An 18,354-nucleotide genomic window follows, 5' to 3' on the forward strand; every position below is an offset into this window, starting at 1 on the left:
GATTTTAACCCAGTGACCCTGGTTTCAGACTTCTGGGCTCCCAAACTGTGAACGAATAAACTTCAGTTGTTTTAAGCCCTCAAGTTGGTGCTAATTTGTTACAGCAGCCAGGCGAAAACTAATACAGAATTCAAAGACTTGAATGGCATTGCCATAAAAAACTCCTTCCTTTCTCAATACTTATTATGAAGACATGTTTTTTTAACAGAAATATCTGTAAAAATAAGAAGGGAGAAATAAAATTGTTGCCAAATTCCTTCTCCTCCTGGCAGAGAACGAAAATTCTTTATAACATTTTAAATGATTTACGGTGGGGAGACTTTACAGTTCACAATACAGAGATGCATTTCTAACTGAAAATAAATAGGATTTTTTTAAAACATAAAGGAATTACTTATTTCTTTAAGAAATATTTAGGGTGTACACTCCCATTAAGAGAACCACTATTAGGAACACCTCCAATGTCTGTACTATAATCAAGTAAAAAAGTATTCAAATAACAGCGTATTCTACTAACCTCTCAAAAAAAAAAATGTTCACCATGCTACTAAAGATTATTATGAAATGTATATTTCCATCAATTTATTTTATTTTTATTTTTGTCTTTTCTAGGGCCGCACAGAGGCTAGGGGTCTAATCGGACCTAGAGCTGTCAACCACAGCCACAGCCACAGCCACAGCAATGCCAGATCCAAGCCGCCTCTGTGTCCTACACCGCAGCTCATGGCAATGACGGATCCCTAACCCACTGAGCGAGGCCAGGGATCGAACCCGCAACCTCATGGTTCCTAGTCAGGTTTGTTAACCACTGAGCCACAACGGGAACTCCTCTTTCTATCAATTTAGGCTCTATGGGTTATCTCCCAAATTTTCACAGATCATTATTTAAGCAGTGAGGGGTGGCAAATTTTTAATATTTCTATCCCTATTTCCATTTTGTGCTACTTTATTTTCTCTCAACCAACAAAATAAAAATCAAAGAAAAGGACTATTCATCATTGTCCTTTATTTTTCTACAAGTGAAGAAAATCTCTGCCATATAATCAAAGCTATAAGGGACAGAAAATCAATGATATGACTCTGATTTTGTATCCTTACCTAGACCTATGTGAGGCAGATGCTCAAAAAGGGTCCAGCTGTGGTCATCAATGTAATGGTTCTTCAGGATCAACAGCTGGCAAACATCTCTGGCAGTTATGTCACTAGGAACCTCTAAAGCCCTGCTGGTTTCATCTTCACTGTATACTTTAATTACCTGTATAAGTAGAAATGAGAAAATAAGCTAAAATTGTCTATGAAAAATATCATTCTAATATGTTATCAAACTTACTGGTTGAGCTAATTACAAATTCCTTATACATCTTAATTTTCTTATACACTGAGTGAACATTGCCTCTGCAAGACTTTGATAACATGTGTCAAAGCTACCTTGTCCAACCACTTCTACTCTCTTCAGTGTCTAAACTGGAGCCCATCCAATGACCATTCAATGTCATTTCCCACAACTTGATCTATTAAAAAGCTACACATCTCTTAATCGATATTTAAAATGTTCCACTCCAAATTTAAATCTGTAAATAAACCAAGTAACATAGGTGGTTTATTCTCAGATATACACAAGTTGTAACAGCAGTAAATAAAATATAAAGATTTCTCTATTTCAGGTCATAGAAATTTTAGTAAACGGTGACTAGATGTTTACTAAATCCTTTTTCTTTTCCCCCTTGCAACTAGTTGTGTCCATGGGATTGTGTTTCAGTCAATGGGATATAATAAGCACATGTAAAGTTGCACCTCCAGGCCCAATCCATAAAAATCTCCCACATACTGCCCTTTATTCTCTTATGCCACCCTCCCACTGAATGGAAATGATGACAAGGACCTAGAGGAAAGGAGAGCCATGGGACAGAAGAAGATTTTGTCTCTGAATGACCACATGGAAGGTACCCAACTAGGAATGCCCATGTGGAGCTCTGACATGAACAAGAAATAAACTTTTCCTGTGTTAACTCACTGTGAATTTGTATTTACCTATTATGGCAGCTAGCATTACCCTAAATCATACAGAATTAGCCAAGGGGGAAGGAGAGGGAGTGGGAGGGGCTGGGACTTGGGGTAAACAGATGCAGAACGTTGCCTTTGGGATGGATTGGCAATGGGATCCTGCTGTGTAGCACTGGGAACTCTGTCTAAGTCACTTATGATGGAACACTTAATGTAAGAAAAAAGAATGTATACATGTATGTGTAACTGGGTCACCATGCTGTACAGTAGAAAAAAATACATAAATAAATGACAAAAAAAAGAGTTTCATATATAACATTCTCCTCTACATTTACCAAATTATGTTCTGTGCTAGAATTTCTACTACTAACTATGGTAGTAGCAGATATTAATTAAATTAATTATAATGAGCTAAATACCTATGAAGATAGTGTAGTAAGATCAACACACACACACACAAAAGTGGGGAATGGTAAGAACATTCAATATAAGAAAAACACCTGTTATAAAAATATAGACATTTTAATATTTTTAGTAATTCAAACAAATGAAAATTGAAATGATGTATCAATTCTCGCCTATCAATTACTTTTCTAATTACAGGTAATAACAGTGGAATGAAAGAGTTGCTTTCTTACAATGATAGCAGTGATATAAACTGGCAAAACTATTTTGTACACCTATTAGAAAATATTTATCGAAAGCATTACAAGGTCCATTCCTTTGACCCAGTAATTTTACTTAGGCAAACTATCTCAATAAATCATCCTAAATGTGGAAAACAGCTCTAGGCATAGACACATCTGCCAAAGCACTATGAGTAATTTTTTCAACCTAAATATTCAATAATAAAAGAATGATAAGCTATAGTACTTTCACAAAATGGAATATTATAAGGTACTTAAAATGTTATTCAAGGAAATGGTATAAAAACTTAAAAAAATTCTGAAGTAAAATAAAATCACAACACCAAAACACGTTACTTTGTACAGTGCAGACTCATTTGTTGGATTGGTGACCAGGCACCTACCCCTCTTCTAAAAGCATTTGATCACTTTTGAGAGAACCACTCCCTCTTCACCATCACTCTCTGTGATTCTGGCAGCTCTGCCTTCAGCTCAGCAAAGGTGTACTGGACCTGCTGGAACTAGTTTGTAAGAGCTGATATTAAACATTCAGGAACTTTGCAAGCCAGGCCTCTTAAAATCAGCCAAGGTGGGAGAGCGTATACCAAAAAAAAGGGCAAATGCTGAAAACAAAGCCTTTCCTTTAAAAAAAAGTTTTTTAGAGCCAGTTTACCTGTTCATGACTGCCTCAGTTCCACATAGAAGATGTTATCCAGATTGATCAATCAACACCCAGAATCCCCCTAGCAAGAGTGATTATTTTAGAGATGGGCACATGACCTAATCGGAGCCAGGAAGAGCCAATCTGGACATGTATTAACATAACCACAAAGGGGACCTTCTTTTCCACTGGGTAGATGTAGGGTGAAGCTGCTGTTGTGCACAAACAGAAAGACTGGGAAAATGGGGCCCACGTGGAGTAAACCATGCCAAGAGATGAAAAAAAGTCCTGAGAATATCATTGGGCCCCTGAACAAGGAACATGTGAATTCTTTGTGTTTCTATCATATGTGTGCTATAAGGCTAAAATTTCTAGTGGTAATATCCACCTACTTATCTCCCTTGTTCTAGCCATGGACCTTCTCCAACCCATTCTCCATACTGGTAGGGGAATAAACTTTCTAATAGCCAATCAAACAGGGTCATTCTTCTAAAATTCTTCACTGGTTCTCATTGTCCTAATTCAAGCAGTTCACTGTGTTTATTAAGTCCCTATGCAAAGTCCACATCCTTTGCTAAGTGTTTTAATATAAGACTGTCATAGAAAGAGTTGGTTGTTGCCCTTGGAGAGCTAAAGCATAGTGGGGAAAGCAGTATTAAAAAACAATAAATACAAAGTAGGACATAAAAATGCAGTATATTACTAAGTCATAAAATGGGGTTAGGAGAGGCTTGAAAGATATTCAGTGATATTTGGGCCAAGACCTCCTCCTCCTCCTCTTCCTGAGCAAAAGAGGGTAGGAGCATTTCAGGCCAAGGGAACAAAAGCCATGCAAAGTCCTTGGGGAAAGGAGAACCTTGAGGGGTTCCAAGGATTAAGCAGAGTCAGGAATGGCAGGAGCAGCAAACAGGGAGCCTAATCCTAAGGAAACTGACACGGTATGCATGATGGTGGTAACAAGGATGAAAAATCCTAAAATCATGAGTTCCCACTGTGGTATAGCGGAAACAAACTCAACTAGGAACCATTAGGTTGTGGGTTTGATCCCTGGCCTCGCTCAGTGGGTATAGGTCGCAGACGCGGCTCGGATCCTGCATTGCTGTGGAATTAGGAGTCACTGAGCTTATAGGTGGTCAACAAACTTGTGGACATGGATATATCTAACTTGGGAGAAAAGTAAAAAGAATGAGGAAAAAAAAGAATCTAGGGCTGAACCCCAAGATAGTCCAATATTTAATGGTGAGTTGAGAGGCAAGAAAGTCTGAAAGATAAAGTGAGACAGAAAGAGAATTAGGGAAGTGGGGCTCCATGAAATAAAGCCCAAACTCTTCAGCATACATACTCCCCAGCCAACCAGCCTATGGAACAGGTTCCTCTGACTTTCACCAAATATGATAAACATTTGCAACCTCTTCTTTCTATTTGCATGTGAGGTATCCTCTACTTGAAATCAATGCTCCAACCACCAATCATCTGCTTTATTTGGCAAATTCCTACTTATCATTTGACCCAAATTTCCTCAGTACTTCCTCCAGAAAGTCTCCCAGAGTGCCCCTGGCTTTGTAATGTTCCCTTCTTAGGTGTCCTTATATTGTAATTTTCTATTCGAATATCTTTCTCCTCAACTGTACTAGTAAGCTCCTTTCAGGAAAATCTCTATTTTATTTACCATTTGACATCCTATCCTAGAGACCTGGCCCAAGTCAAGGTATGGCTTAATAAAGATCTTTGGAGCAAATGAACTTTGTACCCTACAAAGCCTATCAAAATGTTCTGCATGTAATAGATACTCAATACATATTTGTAAATTCTAAATTAAAAATCTTTTCTGCCATGAAGTGTATGAATAATCAAAATTTAACGCCCAGGTAATTCAAATTCCTCTCAATAAGCAAAAGAAAAACAAATTTTCCTCTAAATAATTCTAGGTAAGAACTGACTTAATATTGCTATTAGCAGGCAGTTGTGAGCTTTGGTGTCACTGAGGTGGCTACAAAGACATATGCAAACGGCTACGAAAATATACTGCCAAAATCAAATGCAAGTGTCTGTGCTCTTAATCCAATTCCTTTATTTTTTGGTTAATACATGTGGTTCTCTAAGCTCCCAAGATTTCTTTGGAATCTCAGTGTTTCCCATGACTGCATCTGAGTAGGCTATTGTTCTTAATTTTGTGTCTTCAGACAGATCTCGGTGCCAGACAACTGATGAGATGCCATCCACTCTATAGCTGTGCTGCCATGGTTAACACTGACTGGGTTGAGCACTAGTGGGTGCTCTTGCCAAAAGCAACATGAGGACAATCAGTTCTGGGAGGACAAGGAGATCTGACCTGGGGCTGCTCCTTCATGTGGAGCAATGATGAGCTGCCATTTCAGTGCCCTCAGGGGCCACTGCCCATTCCACACCGAGAAACAGGGAACTGGGAATGACCTGGAGGTCTCTGAACAGGTTCCCTGGACTTGCTGACTTCCTTGTGTTTTCTTATGGTAAATTCCCATCACCTGGGGTAACAGAAGCATGCCTCTTATTTTTCATGCTCTTTTCAGTCAGAGGAACTAAGAAACGAAAATCTGCAGACATTCTGAAGTCTAAACCAAATTCAAAAAGAGGGCAAGAAGAAAGCAAGAGGTAAAGTTGGGAAAAATGAAAAAGATAGCTAACCAATTAGGAAAAGCCATTAATTTCTTCAGTTGATATTGCTGCAAATTCAAAAGAAATAGTTCACAAGAATTAAGACATAAATTTAGAAGGAGAAGGCTAACTTAAATTACTGGAATAAGCAAATGTTCTCATTTTTTTAAAATAAACGAGGAGAAAATACTTTTGTTTGAGCTCCATTTCCAACCCTTCTTTAAAAAAAAAAAAACTCATTTATTGCTGACAATGTCCAAAATACACATTCATCTACAAATGATGAAATTATATTTTGGTTGATATTCCACAGCGGTAAGTACCTGTCAACTCTCAGATCTATTCAGTAATTATGAAAAAATTTCTTATACTACCAAAGGGGAACCTTTGCTAAAAAGTCGCATTTTATTTCTATTCATTTCTCCTTGAAATACATGAAAAAGGGAAAGATAATCTAAGCCTTAACTCTCCAGTAGAGTTGAATATGCCCATTGCCGAAAATATTACTACACTAAACCTTTCTATTTAGGAAAAAAAAGTCAAGACATAACAAAAGCTACATGACTAGTGTGATTAAGACTAAGGTACATGGAGTTCCCGTCGTGGCGCAGTGGCTAACGAATCCAACCAGGAACCATGAGGTTGCGGGTTTGGTCCCTGCCCTTGTTCAGTGGGTTAACGATCCGGTGTTGCCGTGAGCTGTGGTGTAGGTCGCAGACGTGGCTTGGATCCCACATTGCTGTGGCCCTGGCGTAGGCCGGTGGCTACAGTTCCAATTCCACCCCTAGCCTGGGAACCTCCATATGCCGCAGGAGCGACCCAAGAAATAGCAAAAAGACTAAGGTACAAACTTTTGTGAGTGTAAAAACCAAATAGCAAGGCCGTTCTTAAGAATCAATAGAGCAAAATAGTGGTATCCTGTTTCTTCGACATACTGAAAGGTAAAAAGAGATCTGAAGATCATATAATAATGCTATTTAATAAAAGAATATTATACATTTCAATTCAGTGGCCTAAATCCCTAGTTTGCTGTATAAAGTAAAAAAAAAAAAAAAAAAGAGGAAGAATAATTCATATCAATTGATCTACAAGACCATTTGAAATTGTACGCCAGCAGGAAGAAATCCTGCCTAGACCCTAAACAAGAATAGGAATTTTCTTTTTTTTTCTCAATAAGCAGACATTTGAGTAGCAAGAGACATGCACTGATAAGACTTGTCTATAATATCCCATCAGGACGAACAGAGGGTGCTCCCAAAGACAACCAGTACTGAACACACAGGCTGTGTTGAGGACACCCTCAGTGTCACTGTAATCCCAACAATTGGAGCAACCTTGGCCTTTAGAGTGGTTTACAGCTTCAAAAACTGCTCTCAGAGCATATGGCATCTAGCAATGAAAATGTAATACAAAGGTACAGTAGTCCCTGCAGAGGATATGCTGGAATGTGGGTGGAGCAGATCTCTGTTTTGGCTGACATCTTTATCAAGGCAGTTTATATAATTTATACCTCAACTCCCCTAGACTGTCCTTCATAAAAAAATAAGTAGAGGCAAGAGATTAAAAAATTAACACAACCAATTTTAAAAATAGTAGACACAACAATGTTCAAATACACAGAGACAGCAAGAAATGGTTAATGTTTCAGAAAAAGAAGTTCGAGGCTCTAAAGCCTAGGGACTAAAAGAGATGAAATATTTAAAATATAAGACAAAGGCCATTTCTGAAAAAATAGAGATTGAATTTCAAAATCAATTCAATATGTATTGCCTTGCTCCTGAAGCACACATAGTATTCATCTGCTATAATCACCGGAAATTCTGATTCTCAGAAAAGACTGTGTGGAAAGCCTCAGGAAAGCCTTGGGCAGGGGCGAAGCAGTCAGCCTTTCTCCACCTCCCTGCAGACCTCAGAAAGTGATGGAACAGGAGAGCTAGTTCCTTTCCAGACTAGATTATCCTGGAATATGTGGGGAAAAAAAATCTCAGGGTTGTCATCTGGTCATTTGGGAATGCCACAGAGCAGACAGGAGCATTGGACCCATCGGTAAGTAGCTACCTGACATCTTTCCCCCACTTACCCTTTATTTCTTCAGAGAAGGAAGGAGAGAAAAGGGATAATCATTCAGCAGGTTAAAAAAGATCACAGATTACATATAACTAAGGATTAAGAATCCACAGGATGAAGTAGAAGCTTTAAAAAATAAATAAAAAGAAGAAAGGGCAAAAGAGAAGGAAAAAAAAAAGAAAAAAAAAGCGTTGAGCATGGTTATCTTCCCTGTCAAAGTTTCTATTTGGGAAAAATTTAGATTTGATTTTTAGATTAACTATACTTAATACCACATTTAATACCGAATTAAATATTAATTCTTGTTAATATTTAATTTAAGATAAACATCATTATTTAAATACCAAGCTCTTATTGTAAAAGTATATATTTTTTCAGCAGAAAAATAAATGCATTTATTATATCTATTAATTATACATGCTTTTATATAATTAACAGAAAATAAGGAACAAGACCCACAGAAATTTGATTTCAACTGGGTCCCAAAGCAAAGCTTATTTCTTCAGCTCTTTAAAAGTTTATCATCCAAGTAAGTTTATCATCCTTTATAAAGGAGGATTATAAAGCTATCTTGTAATGTTTCAGTTTTTTTCTCCAGTATTTTTAACAGATAAGCAACGAACCTAAATCACTGAAATATTTTTATATAGAGGTCAGAGTAGCCCTGGATTTTGTCATTCTTCTAAATAAGGAATGCAGTGTCCTAAGATAAGAGGAAGCAGTCTTAGATATTTTGAATTAAGCAACTCAATGTGTTCCCTTGAAGGAAATGGAAAATAATATATTCATTATTACTTATTCCAAACCTCTAACAAATGTTGTATTTAAAAACAGAGACTGTTCTAAAAGATCCAACAGCTCAAGAAAAGCTGTTGCTTCCTTTCTGTCATCCTTTATTAGTTTGTTAGCTGGCAAATATTTATTAAAAGCAAAATAGTTCATAGTTTAGAGAATCCAGGTAGTAGGGAGGCTTAAATTCTCTCCATTGAAAGGGAAATCCAACAACATATTTTATTGGAGCATGAGCAGTATATATTCAATTAGTTCCTAGATATTAACTCAAAGTAGATATTGTCACCAATATCAGAAATATAGGAATTGAATGACATAAACAGGCATGTCATATCCCTGTGGCCCCTTAAAACAACTATATTCTCAATAGTCCTTTCCTTATTCTCTCATTTTAACTGTATTTTCTCTGTTTCTTAAAATAGCCATGCTCCTTCCTGACCCAGGGCCTTTGTACCCACTACACTGCTACCTAAAGCACTGTGCCCCACCTTCTACTTCTCATCCCCCAAATAAACCATTACTTCTGTGGGGAAGGTTTTTTTTTTTTTTTTTTTTGACAGTTGATTTACAATGTTTTGCTGATTTCTGCTGTACAGCAAAGTGACCCAGTCATACATATATACATATTTCTTTCTCTCATATTATCTTCTACCATGTTCTATCCCAAGAGATTGGACATATTTCCCTGTGCTGTACAGCAGAACTCGCTGTCTGTGGGGAAGTTTTTAACATTCCTCGCAGTTTAGGTTCAGGCCCTTTGTTTCATGTGTACATATGTGCAGCTATGTCACTACTATCCATCAGTTTCCACTACTCACAACGCAGCAGCAGGGACGATGTCAATATGTGCTTCCCATTTTGTCCCCAGCAGTCAGTACAGTGCCTGGCACAGTGTAAATCCTCCTTGAGTGATGACTGAAACCATCATGAACGGCCCTCTAGGAGACAATGTTAGGGATTCTAAAACAGTAACTTTCAAACCTTGAGGGGAGAAAGGACAGACATGGGATGAAAGAGAAACCATAGGAAAGATGGCAAGAAATCTGTGGACCGAACAAAGGTGGGTAAGGTGACCTCCGGCCCATTTTAAGTCTGGGACTCTCTGAGAATTTGAAAAAAATAAAGTTAGAACATCTGAGTGGGACAAACACCATGAACGGAAATACTGAGAACTAAAGAAATAAAAAATGTGCAGGGAGCAGTAGACAGACCACTTGTCTGAGGTGAGTGGGACTGAGCTACGAGGAAGTACAGGTGCTAGGAGACCTAAGGAAGGCAAGCTTTTGCCCAGGTCTGATGGACAATGGCTTCTCATCCATGCAAACTAGAGAGGGGGCCACCACAAGAGGGGACCCTTTTTAAGGTACACACATGATAAAGTATCTTTTTCCAACGGTTGGAAATAGAGAATTAAGTTTTGGGAAGACAGTCTTACCAGAATAAGATTATAAGGTTGTAAGAGAATGATGATAACCACTTGGTGAGCTAATTATTTAGGAACAAGTTCAGCTACAGGTAATAGAAATATCTACCCTACAATGGCTTATTAACCAAATTGAAGGGTTTTTGCCCCCCTCACATTTGAAACCAGAGACAGCTTAGGGTTTGGTGAGGCAGTTCCATGAAGTGACCATGGACAGGGTTTGTCAGTCCACAATCCTCAAGAGCACAAAATGGATCATCCCCACATTGCCTCTTTAAAAACTCTGAACCTGTATATATTTGTAGGTTATTACATTCAACAGGAAAATTACAGGGTAAGCCTGGATAAAGAGATGAAATAATTCAGAATTAAAGGAGTGTGCTGCTTGGGGAATCCATACAGATCTTCTGGGACCTTTGGATAGGAATTCAAAATGCAAGGATGAAGTTTCATGCTATACGAATTCATTTCCCATTCAGCATCATGCCAAAGAGGCCCGGTGTGGCCTCACTGCTGGAAATACACCAAACTTGGCATGGCAAGCGACTCAGCCCTGCCACACCTGACAGTCTGCTTCAGTGACACTGTCCATCATGCTGTGTCTAGGCTTCCAACCAAGTGAAGAAAGCCGGTCTGCAGGCAAAGGGAGGCGCAGAAAGTCTCCTTGTAGCCCCTCTGCTCTACTTCATTCCCCTACTCTGTTCTTCACCATTTCTGCTCCTCTTCTCAGGCCAAGAGCTCTGCAGACTGCTCCTTCCTTGGGCTTCCTTTCTTCCTAGAGGACAGCAAGAAAGACCCTAACTCAAGCAGGGGTTCAGTTTTATAACATGAGAAACCAGAAGCCCTTTCAGTGTGCTGTTATGGGCTAGGAAAAAAAAGTCAAAAGAAACAGCTCCAATTTCATTATAAAAGAAGGCCAACATTAAAAACTAAGTCTAAAAATATCCCAAACCATGGACATACACATATACATATGTATATATTCATATGATTTTAGGACCTAAATCCAATACGAATAATAAAGAGGGTCGAATCATAAATCTCACACTAATGTTTCCAGTGAGTTCATCAAAGGAGTGTTCTCTGAAGCCTCAGTGTTTTTAAAACTCATGTAATTCCTGTGAAGATGCCAGTGCTGGCTAGTTCATCTTTGAAGTGAAAAAAAAAAAAAAACAACTTCACAAGTGCTAATGTTTATTCATATTTAAAGCAGAAAACCACCAGTCATGCTTACGTTGGACACAATGTTATTCCAGTATCTCATTTCAGTTTTTCAGCAGTCGTTTGTTCCCAGAATAACCATAAGACATGTCTAAGCGAAAAAGTTAATAACTGTTTCACATAGTGAGAAAGAAGGACAAGTTGGGGAGGGGTGGGGAAAGAAATGTTTGGAAAAGAGGGTAAAATACAAGAAGAGGAAAGAGAGTATTTAGTAGAGCCCAGGACACATCAGATTTTTACTGTAATTCTTGAGCTGCCTTGCATCAGTTGAAGCACTTTTAGGAACTACCTTATGCCACTGATTTTTAAAAGCACAACTCACATTTCATGCCTCTGAAACTCAGACATAAATAACCATCAATGGTATGCCATTGTTTAATTGGAAGCACAAAAAATAATGATATTTCTTATAATTTAAGGTGCCACAGAATCAATGAAATTTGCTATATTCAGTCTTTCTGGTGCATTTGAGGGGTATTATTTTACAAACTTATCATACCATGCAAAATATCACTTTCTAGACCTAACATTCCCATGCTATGACAGCACTAGAAAAACTGATTTATATCAATTTTTGTAATTTTACCTTTCCTTCACTTTTTTGAATACTTATTTTATATCAATGGAAAACTGTGTATCAGTGTAAAACATGTCTATTCCTATAAAAGAAATGGAATCAACACTGTTAAAATAAAATACTAAGGGTTAAGATGACTCCTAGAAAATATCCATTGAAATCTTTTCATTTTACAAGTGAATAAGCTGAAACTGACTTGCTAGGGTATCTCAGGCTGGCCACAGGCAGAACCAGCCTGGAATCCCATCCCTGGGCTCCTACAGGACCCTGTTCTTTTTAATTTGCTTACCTAACTTTCATGCTGCTTTAAGCTGCTGCTTCCACACAACATATTGGATAAAAATATTAGAGAACCAAAAACCTGAACATAAATATGTATGTATGTCCCAAAGCACCTAGCTTTTTGAATGTCAAAAAAAGGTTATTTGTGTTTTACTTTTCTCAGCATGACTTGCTGGCAAAATTGCATAAATGGAATCAGCCGGCAGAGGGAGTCATTATTTCTCAGTGCCAATAGAGAAAGAAAACCTGATGCTCTGAAAATTACAACTTTAACATTGTTAACCCTGTGAAAGTTCTGCTTCATATAATTGTAAGCTGCTAACAAATTAAATTTATTTTTAAATATCCCTAATTATTAAATTTTAAGATCAATCACATTTACATTTTTAATAAGAAAGATTGGGGGCAGGGTGGTATGTGACTGTGTATGTGTGTGTATACACATATATGTCACTTCAGGTGGTATATACATAAAAGCCACCTCTCCTAGAACTCAAGCTGGAGATCCTCCCTGGCATTTAAGAGGTGATGTCAAGATTTTTCTTCAAATCCTGATAGAACTATCCAAACTAATTTTGACTTCTGAAACTGTAAAATATTTATGATATTTTCACAAACACAACTGAATGTATATGTCCAAATATGCAAGTCCAAATAGGAAGCTATAAGCAATTTAGGACAAATCTATTTTTGCCAAAATGTTTTTTTAATTCCTCTTTTGAAACTGTGTTAAGAGCAAGGATCTTTAATATCTTACAGAGGTATAAAATCTTTATCCTATCAGAGGGTTTAATATTCAAAAGAACAAAAGGTCTTACTTATTTTTTCTGGCCAAAAGATATTCTTGTTTTCTAGAATTGGCTGAGGGTGCTGGGGTACGGCCAGGAGAGCCAGCCCTAAGACCGCCCCAAGCAAGAGTCTTAGACTGTTAATCAGCTCAGCTATTTTTAATCTGCCTTCACTGCCAAGTGTGGACCAAACATTGTAGTTTGCAAACTAATATGAGGCATGGCCCTCATTCTTATGGAGGTTCAGTCCAGGGGCTTATGGCAATGGTGGACTTCAGAATCCACTCTGTGATCAGATCCTAGGCCATCAGCTTATCGATAATGAGTCTAGGAATCCTCATCCTGCAAAATGGGCAAAATGATGGCAAGCTGATAGCACTCGATTCATAATAGTGACTATTACACATTTTTGAAAGCAAAATGAGTAAGGCCCAAGAGATTCCTATTGAGCCTCAAGGACATATGGTTTAATTACCATATCTTTTTTTTTCTTTTTATGGCCACACCTGCGGCATATAGAAGTTCCCAGGCTAGGGGTCAAATTGGAGCTACAGCTGCCAGCCTATGCCAAGCCCCAGCAATATCAGATCGAGTCGCATCTGTGACCCACACTGCAACTTGCAGCAACACCAGATTCTTAACCCACTGAGTGAGGCCAGGGATGGAACCCTCATCCTCATGGAGACTAAGTCAGGTTCTTAACCCACTGAGCCACAGTGGGAACTCATAATCACTACATCTTTGAGGCAAGATTGCATGCTCAACAAGGAGAAAATAACTATGGGGTCAAAAGACAGGTTGGTAAAAATAAAAAGAGAGAGAGATCTTCAGGATGAATAGCCTATACAAGGTAAGAGTGTTGCAGCTGCACAATGGAGTTCGGCTCTGCAGTACATGGGTGTTCATCAATTGTTTTGGGCAGCCCCCTGCGCTGGTGAGGCCCACTAGGGGCTCAGCTCTGCTTATTACTCATTAGCACTGGACCTGGGGTAAGATACTTAACTTCTCCAAGCCTCACTTTCCTATCCCAAGTTTCCACCAATCTTGCCAGATCCTTACAAGGATTAACGAGACTGTTGTAATCAGTATTGGACAGAGGACAGCTGTTTTTATTTATATTGGGGTGCATAGAGGGCAGAGAGTGCTCTAAATTGTCTACAGCAACACGTGGAGGAAACAGGTCATGAAAACACAGGGTGGACTAGCTGATATGGGCCCTGAGTGCATGGCTTCTCACCACAAGGTATAGAACCCAGGAAAAAAAGAAATGAATGTCACAGAGAGACAAATGCAGAGAAGAAAAGGCCAATGACAGGTCAGTATAAAAAAAGCCCAATTGTTTTTTTCAAAAATTGTGTTTATTTAACAAATAGTGACTATACACCAACTTTGTCTGATCCCTGTGATGGCCACTTGAATCCAGTGATGATCAAAACTGACACAGCCCTTATCATCATCTGGTTCACATTCCTGTACTGTCACCTCTGTCCACTGAAACAACTTCCTAACACTAGGCACAACTGTACCTTTTTCAAATATATAAGCCAGAAGCCTGTGTCTGATAGTCCCTAGAATAGTAAAAGGAGAAGTTATCTAACTACTCTTATATATTTACATCTACATTCCCAGGTTAAAAAAATATATATTTACCAGCATATAATAATTGAGTTAAGTTTTTCAAATTCAAATTAGAGTCTGTATACAGAAAGTAAGCAAAGGGAACATGAATTTGAAAGACATAATGGTTTTTTTCTCTCTTACTGCACCGTATCAAGGACCTGACTTTTATTTGATTCATTTGCTATAATGAAAATTTTTGGATAATTACCTTAATAGGATAGGGTCCCCAAAGTTTAAAATCATAACAATAGGGAGATTTTAAACTCTTTATGAAACTAGTAAAACACACCATTCCCCAGATGAGTGGGGAAAAAAAGGAATTCACACTGGTTGAGCTTCTACTATGTGTCAAGTACTTCTAAATATTTATCCTATTTAATCCTTACAATTGTTCTGTGGGGAAGCATCATTATCCCCAAGAAAGTGAATCTGATTCTCAGAAAGATATAAAAGAAGGCACTTAAAGTCATACCACTGATCAGTGACAGAGCTGAACTCAAACTCAGGGCTTCCAGGATTTAAACCACAAGATCTCAGGTATATCACTCTTCCTAAAAACTCACATCTAGGGAAAGGCAGCGTTTTGTAAAAATATGAAAATCCATTCATCTATGTGATACCCTTCCTGGGTAAATAAGCAACTACATTACCCTGAATAAAAATTAAAAAGGCAGAAGAAAAATAAAAGTTTATCAAGAATGAGAACTGTAGGTAAAAAGCAATAAGAATACTCCCCACCACGTCACAACCACCTTCCAAGCAAGCCAGCCACTTAAACTCAGGTCACACCTGTAATTTCCATTACCTTTCCCTACTCAGGAAATCTGTTCTCTCTCAGCTTACTGCACCTTCTACTATCTCCAATCAAGTAATCGAATACATTTGTTCAAAAAGCATAAGCACATTTTGTACCTGGCATAACAATAACAAAAACCTAAGGGACAAACATTTTCTGAATGCCTAAGATGTTGGAGGCACTTGCACTGGAGATGGGTAGTTGGGCACCAAGAACCATCCTCCGTGTGTCCTGATTCTGATGAGAAGGGCAGCGTGTGGAGCTCCAGGCCTACATTTCCTGGCTTCCTTTGTAGCCAGAGTCGACTACGTGTCACAATCCTGGCCAGTAAGATGTAAGCAGAAGTTACCCATTACTCCCCTGTGGCACTCTAACATCTGAACTAGCTGTTATGCCCTTGGTTCTTTTCATTTTGTATGCCAGGAATGTGAGCAGGATGACTGGAGATTTGCATTTATCTTTCCATAAAAGGAAAAGGGACCTACACTAAGGAAGATATAATAGAAAGCAAGAGAAGGGTGGTTGCCTGGGGACATAGCAGGATAGCTACGTTAGCTTTGGACCGATTATTCTCGTAAAGCGAAAGAAAAACAAATCTCTCCCATGTTTAATATGCTGTCATTTGAGTTTTCCGGTTACATGAATTAAATTCAGCCTGCAACTGACAAAGCACTTTATTTAAAGGGTCACTCCCTTAGAAATGTAAGATCTGCTGCAAGACAAAAAACAAAAGCAAAAATCCAATGACAAACTTTGAAAACCAAATATTGAATGATACATAAAAATACATAAGATTCACAGAGAAAACGAAAAGTCAAATTTGAGAAGCCAGAAAGTTTAAGATACACACCTAAGAATAACTACTAAGACTTAAACATCATAAAAGGTAAAAACAAAATTGATGTCACAAGGCAGCAGTTACTGAATTTTTTTTTTTTTTTGTCTTTTTAGGGCCACACCACCCACAGCATATGGAAGTTCCCAGGCTAGAGGTCAAATCAGAGCTGTAGCTGCTGGCCTACACCACAGCCACAGCAACGCCAGATCCAAGCCTCCTCTATGACCTACACCAGAGCTCACGGCAACACTGAATCTTTAACCCACTGATTAAGGCCAGGGATCGAAACTGCGTCCTCATGGATATACTCAAATTCGTTTCCAATGAGCCACAATGGGAATTCTTTTTTTTTTTTAAGCAGTTACTGAATTTTTGAGATGAGTAACAAAGGCGTATCCATTGACACCTGAGTTAAAACACTATTAGGATAGACGTGACGAGGAAGAGTCTTATAAGGCCTCAGGACGGTACCACAACCTGAGCTGGGACATGGACAACAGCCTTTGTGAAAGCCAACAGGATCTTGGAATTGTCTATATGCCATGGAGCACATGATGAGGACGGAAATACAGAGGGACAAAAGCAAACCCTGGTTGGAGCACAAGGAGAAAAATGTGCTAGAGTGGAGGCTTTAGTGAAGCTGGGAAAACTGCCATGCATCCAGGCCCTGAAGCACAGTGAAGGCTACATCTGCTTGGACTGATTTCGTGTGTATTTTAAAGTTTCTGGGGAAAATAGCGATATGATGATCTATATTTTTTCACTCTTTACAAAACTGTTTTTTAGAAATTCATAGCAATAATTCTAATTGTATGAAGAAGAAAATATAACATTTTCTCTTGTACAGATGGAGAACTGAATCTTTTAATAAATGACATTGCTCCATATTATAATCATGAATTTTGGGTTTTCAAAAAGATTTGAATTCTATGAAAAGTATATTCTAAAAAGTATCCCTTTTTTTCTCTGAGATTTTAGAAGACACTTCAGGATTCTATGTGTGCATGAAAGTCTCTCATACCTGTCATATGGATAAAGAATGTAGAAAGGCTTATAAACATAATTTGCAAAACAATTTAATCTGATAGATGTAGAACCCCTCCTACCCACAGAATCAGCATAAGGATATCTGGCCTTCTGACCTTGCAGCCTTTCTATAAAAAGAATGTGAATTTTATATTGCACTTAGTATAAGCCTTACAATGCTCGAATCTTTTGTTAACTCTCTGGGACCTTAAAATAGTTTCTTGATGTAATGAACCCAATTAGAGCTCTGAGTAAAATCATCTTTCCATCTCTCTCTCTCTCTCTCTCTCTCACTGACACACACACACACACACACACACACACACACACACACTTTGTTGCTTACAGTTGCTTTCTGAATAAAATGTTTTCTACACTAGAGCATATGGGAGTTGGTGGAGGTGCAGAGGAAGATGAAAGGATTTGCCTAAGCTAATTCTAGACTAGAAGTTGAATGGCAATTATACACACCATAAGGCAATTTCATTAACATTAATTTCAGGAGGTAACACATATCTAATAAGAGAAACACACTGGAAGTCACAAGACCAAGATTCTATTTCTAGCTTTGCCATTGACCTCCGGGTGACCTTGCAAAAGTCACTCAACACCCAAGAGACTCAGTCTTCTCATCTGAAGGAAAAAAAAAAAGGCATAACCTAGTAGTAATCTGACAAAAATGTTCTGACTTAAAGGATTCATTCAGCACATTTGGTGAGTATGTGATCATTTCTGAGAGACAGGATGAAACTTTCTTCACAAGAATCTTGATTAACTAGATCAAGAAAATCAGTTCCTAACAGAATTAGAGAAAGTCACATATGTCTTTCCAATTTACTTGATAGTCTAATGAAATTTGATGTTCCTCAAAGATCAAAATATACATGATATGCTACAAAAAAGACCCACACCATGTTAAGTAAGGGCCATGTTCAAAGTTCAAGTTCCCAACAAATCTCAGGCAAATCTCATGCCCCCTTAGATCAGCTACACTAGCCG

At 38.2% G+C, this 18,354-nt stretch overlaps 1 protein-coding gene across 3 annotated transcripts in view; it reads right to left on the minus strand.

Moving 5' to 3' along the window:
- The window catches only part of GRB14 (growth factor receptor bound protein 14), a 128,191-nt gene that overhangs the window by 44,454 nt on the left and 65,383 nt on the right, over positions 1-18,354 (minus strand). For all 3 annotated transcript variants that reach the window (XM_047772751.1, XM_047772752.1, XM_047772753.1), the window contains one exon: positions 1,099-1,255. In XM_047772751.1, the coding sequence (XP_047628707.1) occupies positions 1,099-1,255 (157 nt within the window). The remainder of the gene's footprint in view (positions 1-1,098; positions 1,256-18,354) is intronic.

Source organism: Phacochoerus africanus, chromosome 3 (genome assembly GCF_016906955.1).
Source record: "Phacochoerus africanus isolate WHEZ1 chromosome 3, ROS_Pafr_v1, whole genome shotgun sequence".
Classification (NCBI taxonomy): Eukaryota; Metazoa; Chordata; class Mammalia; order Artiodactyla; family Suidae; genus Phacochoerus; species Phacochoerus africanus.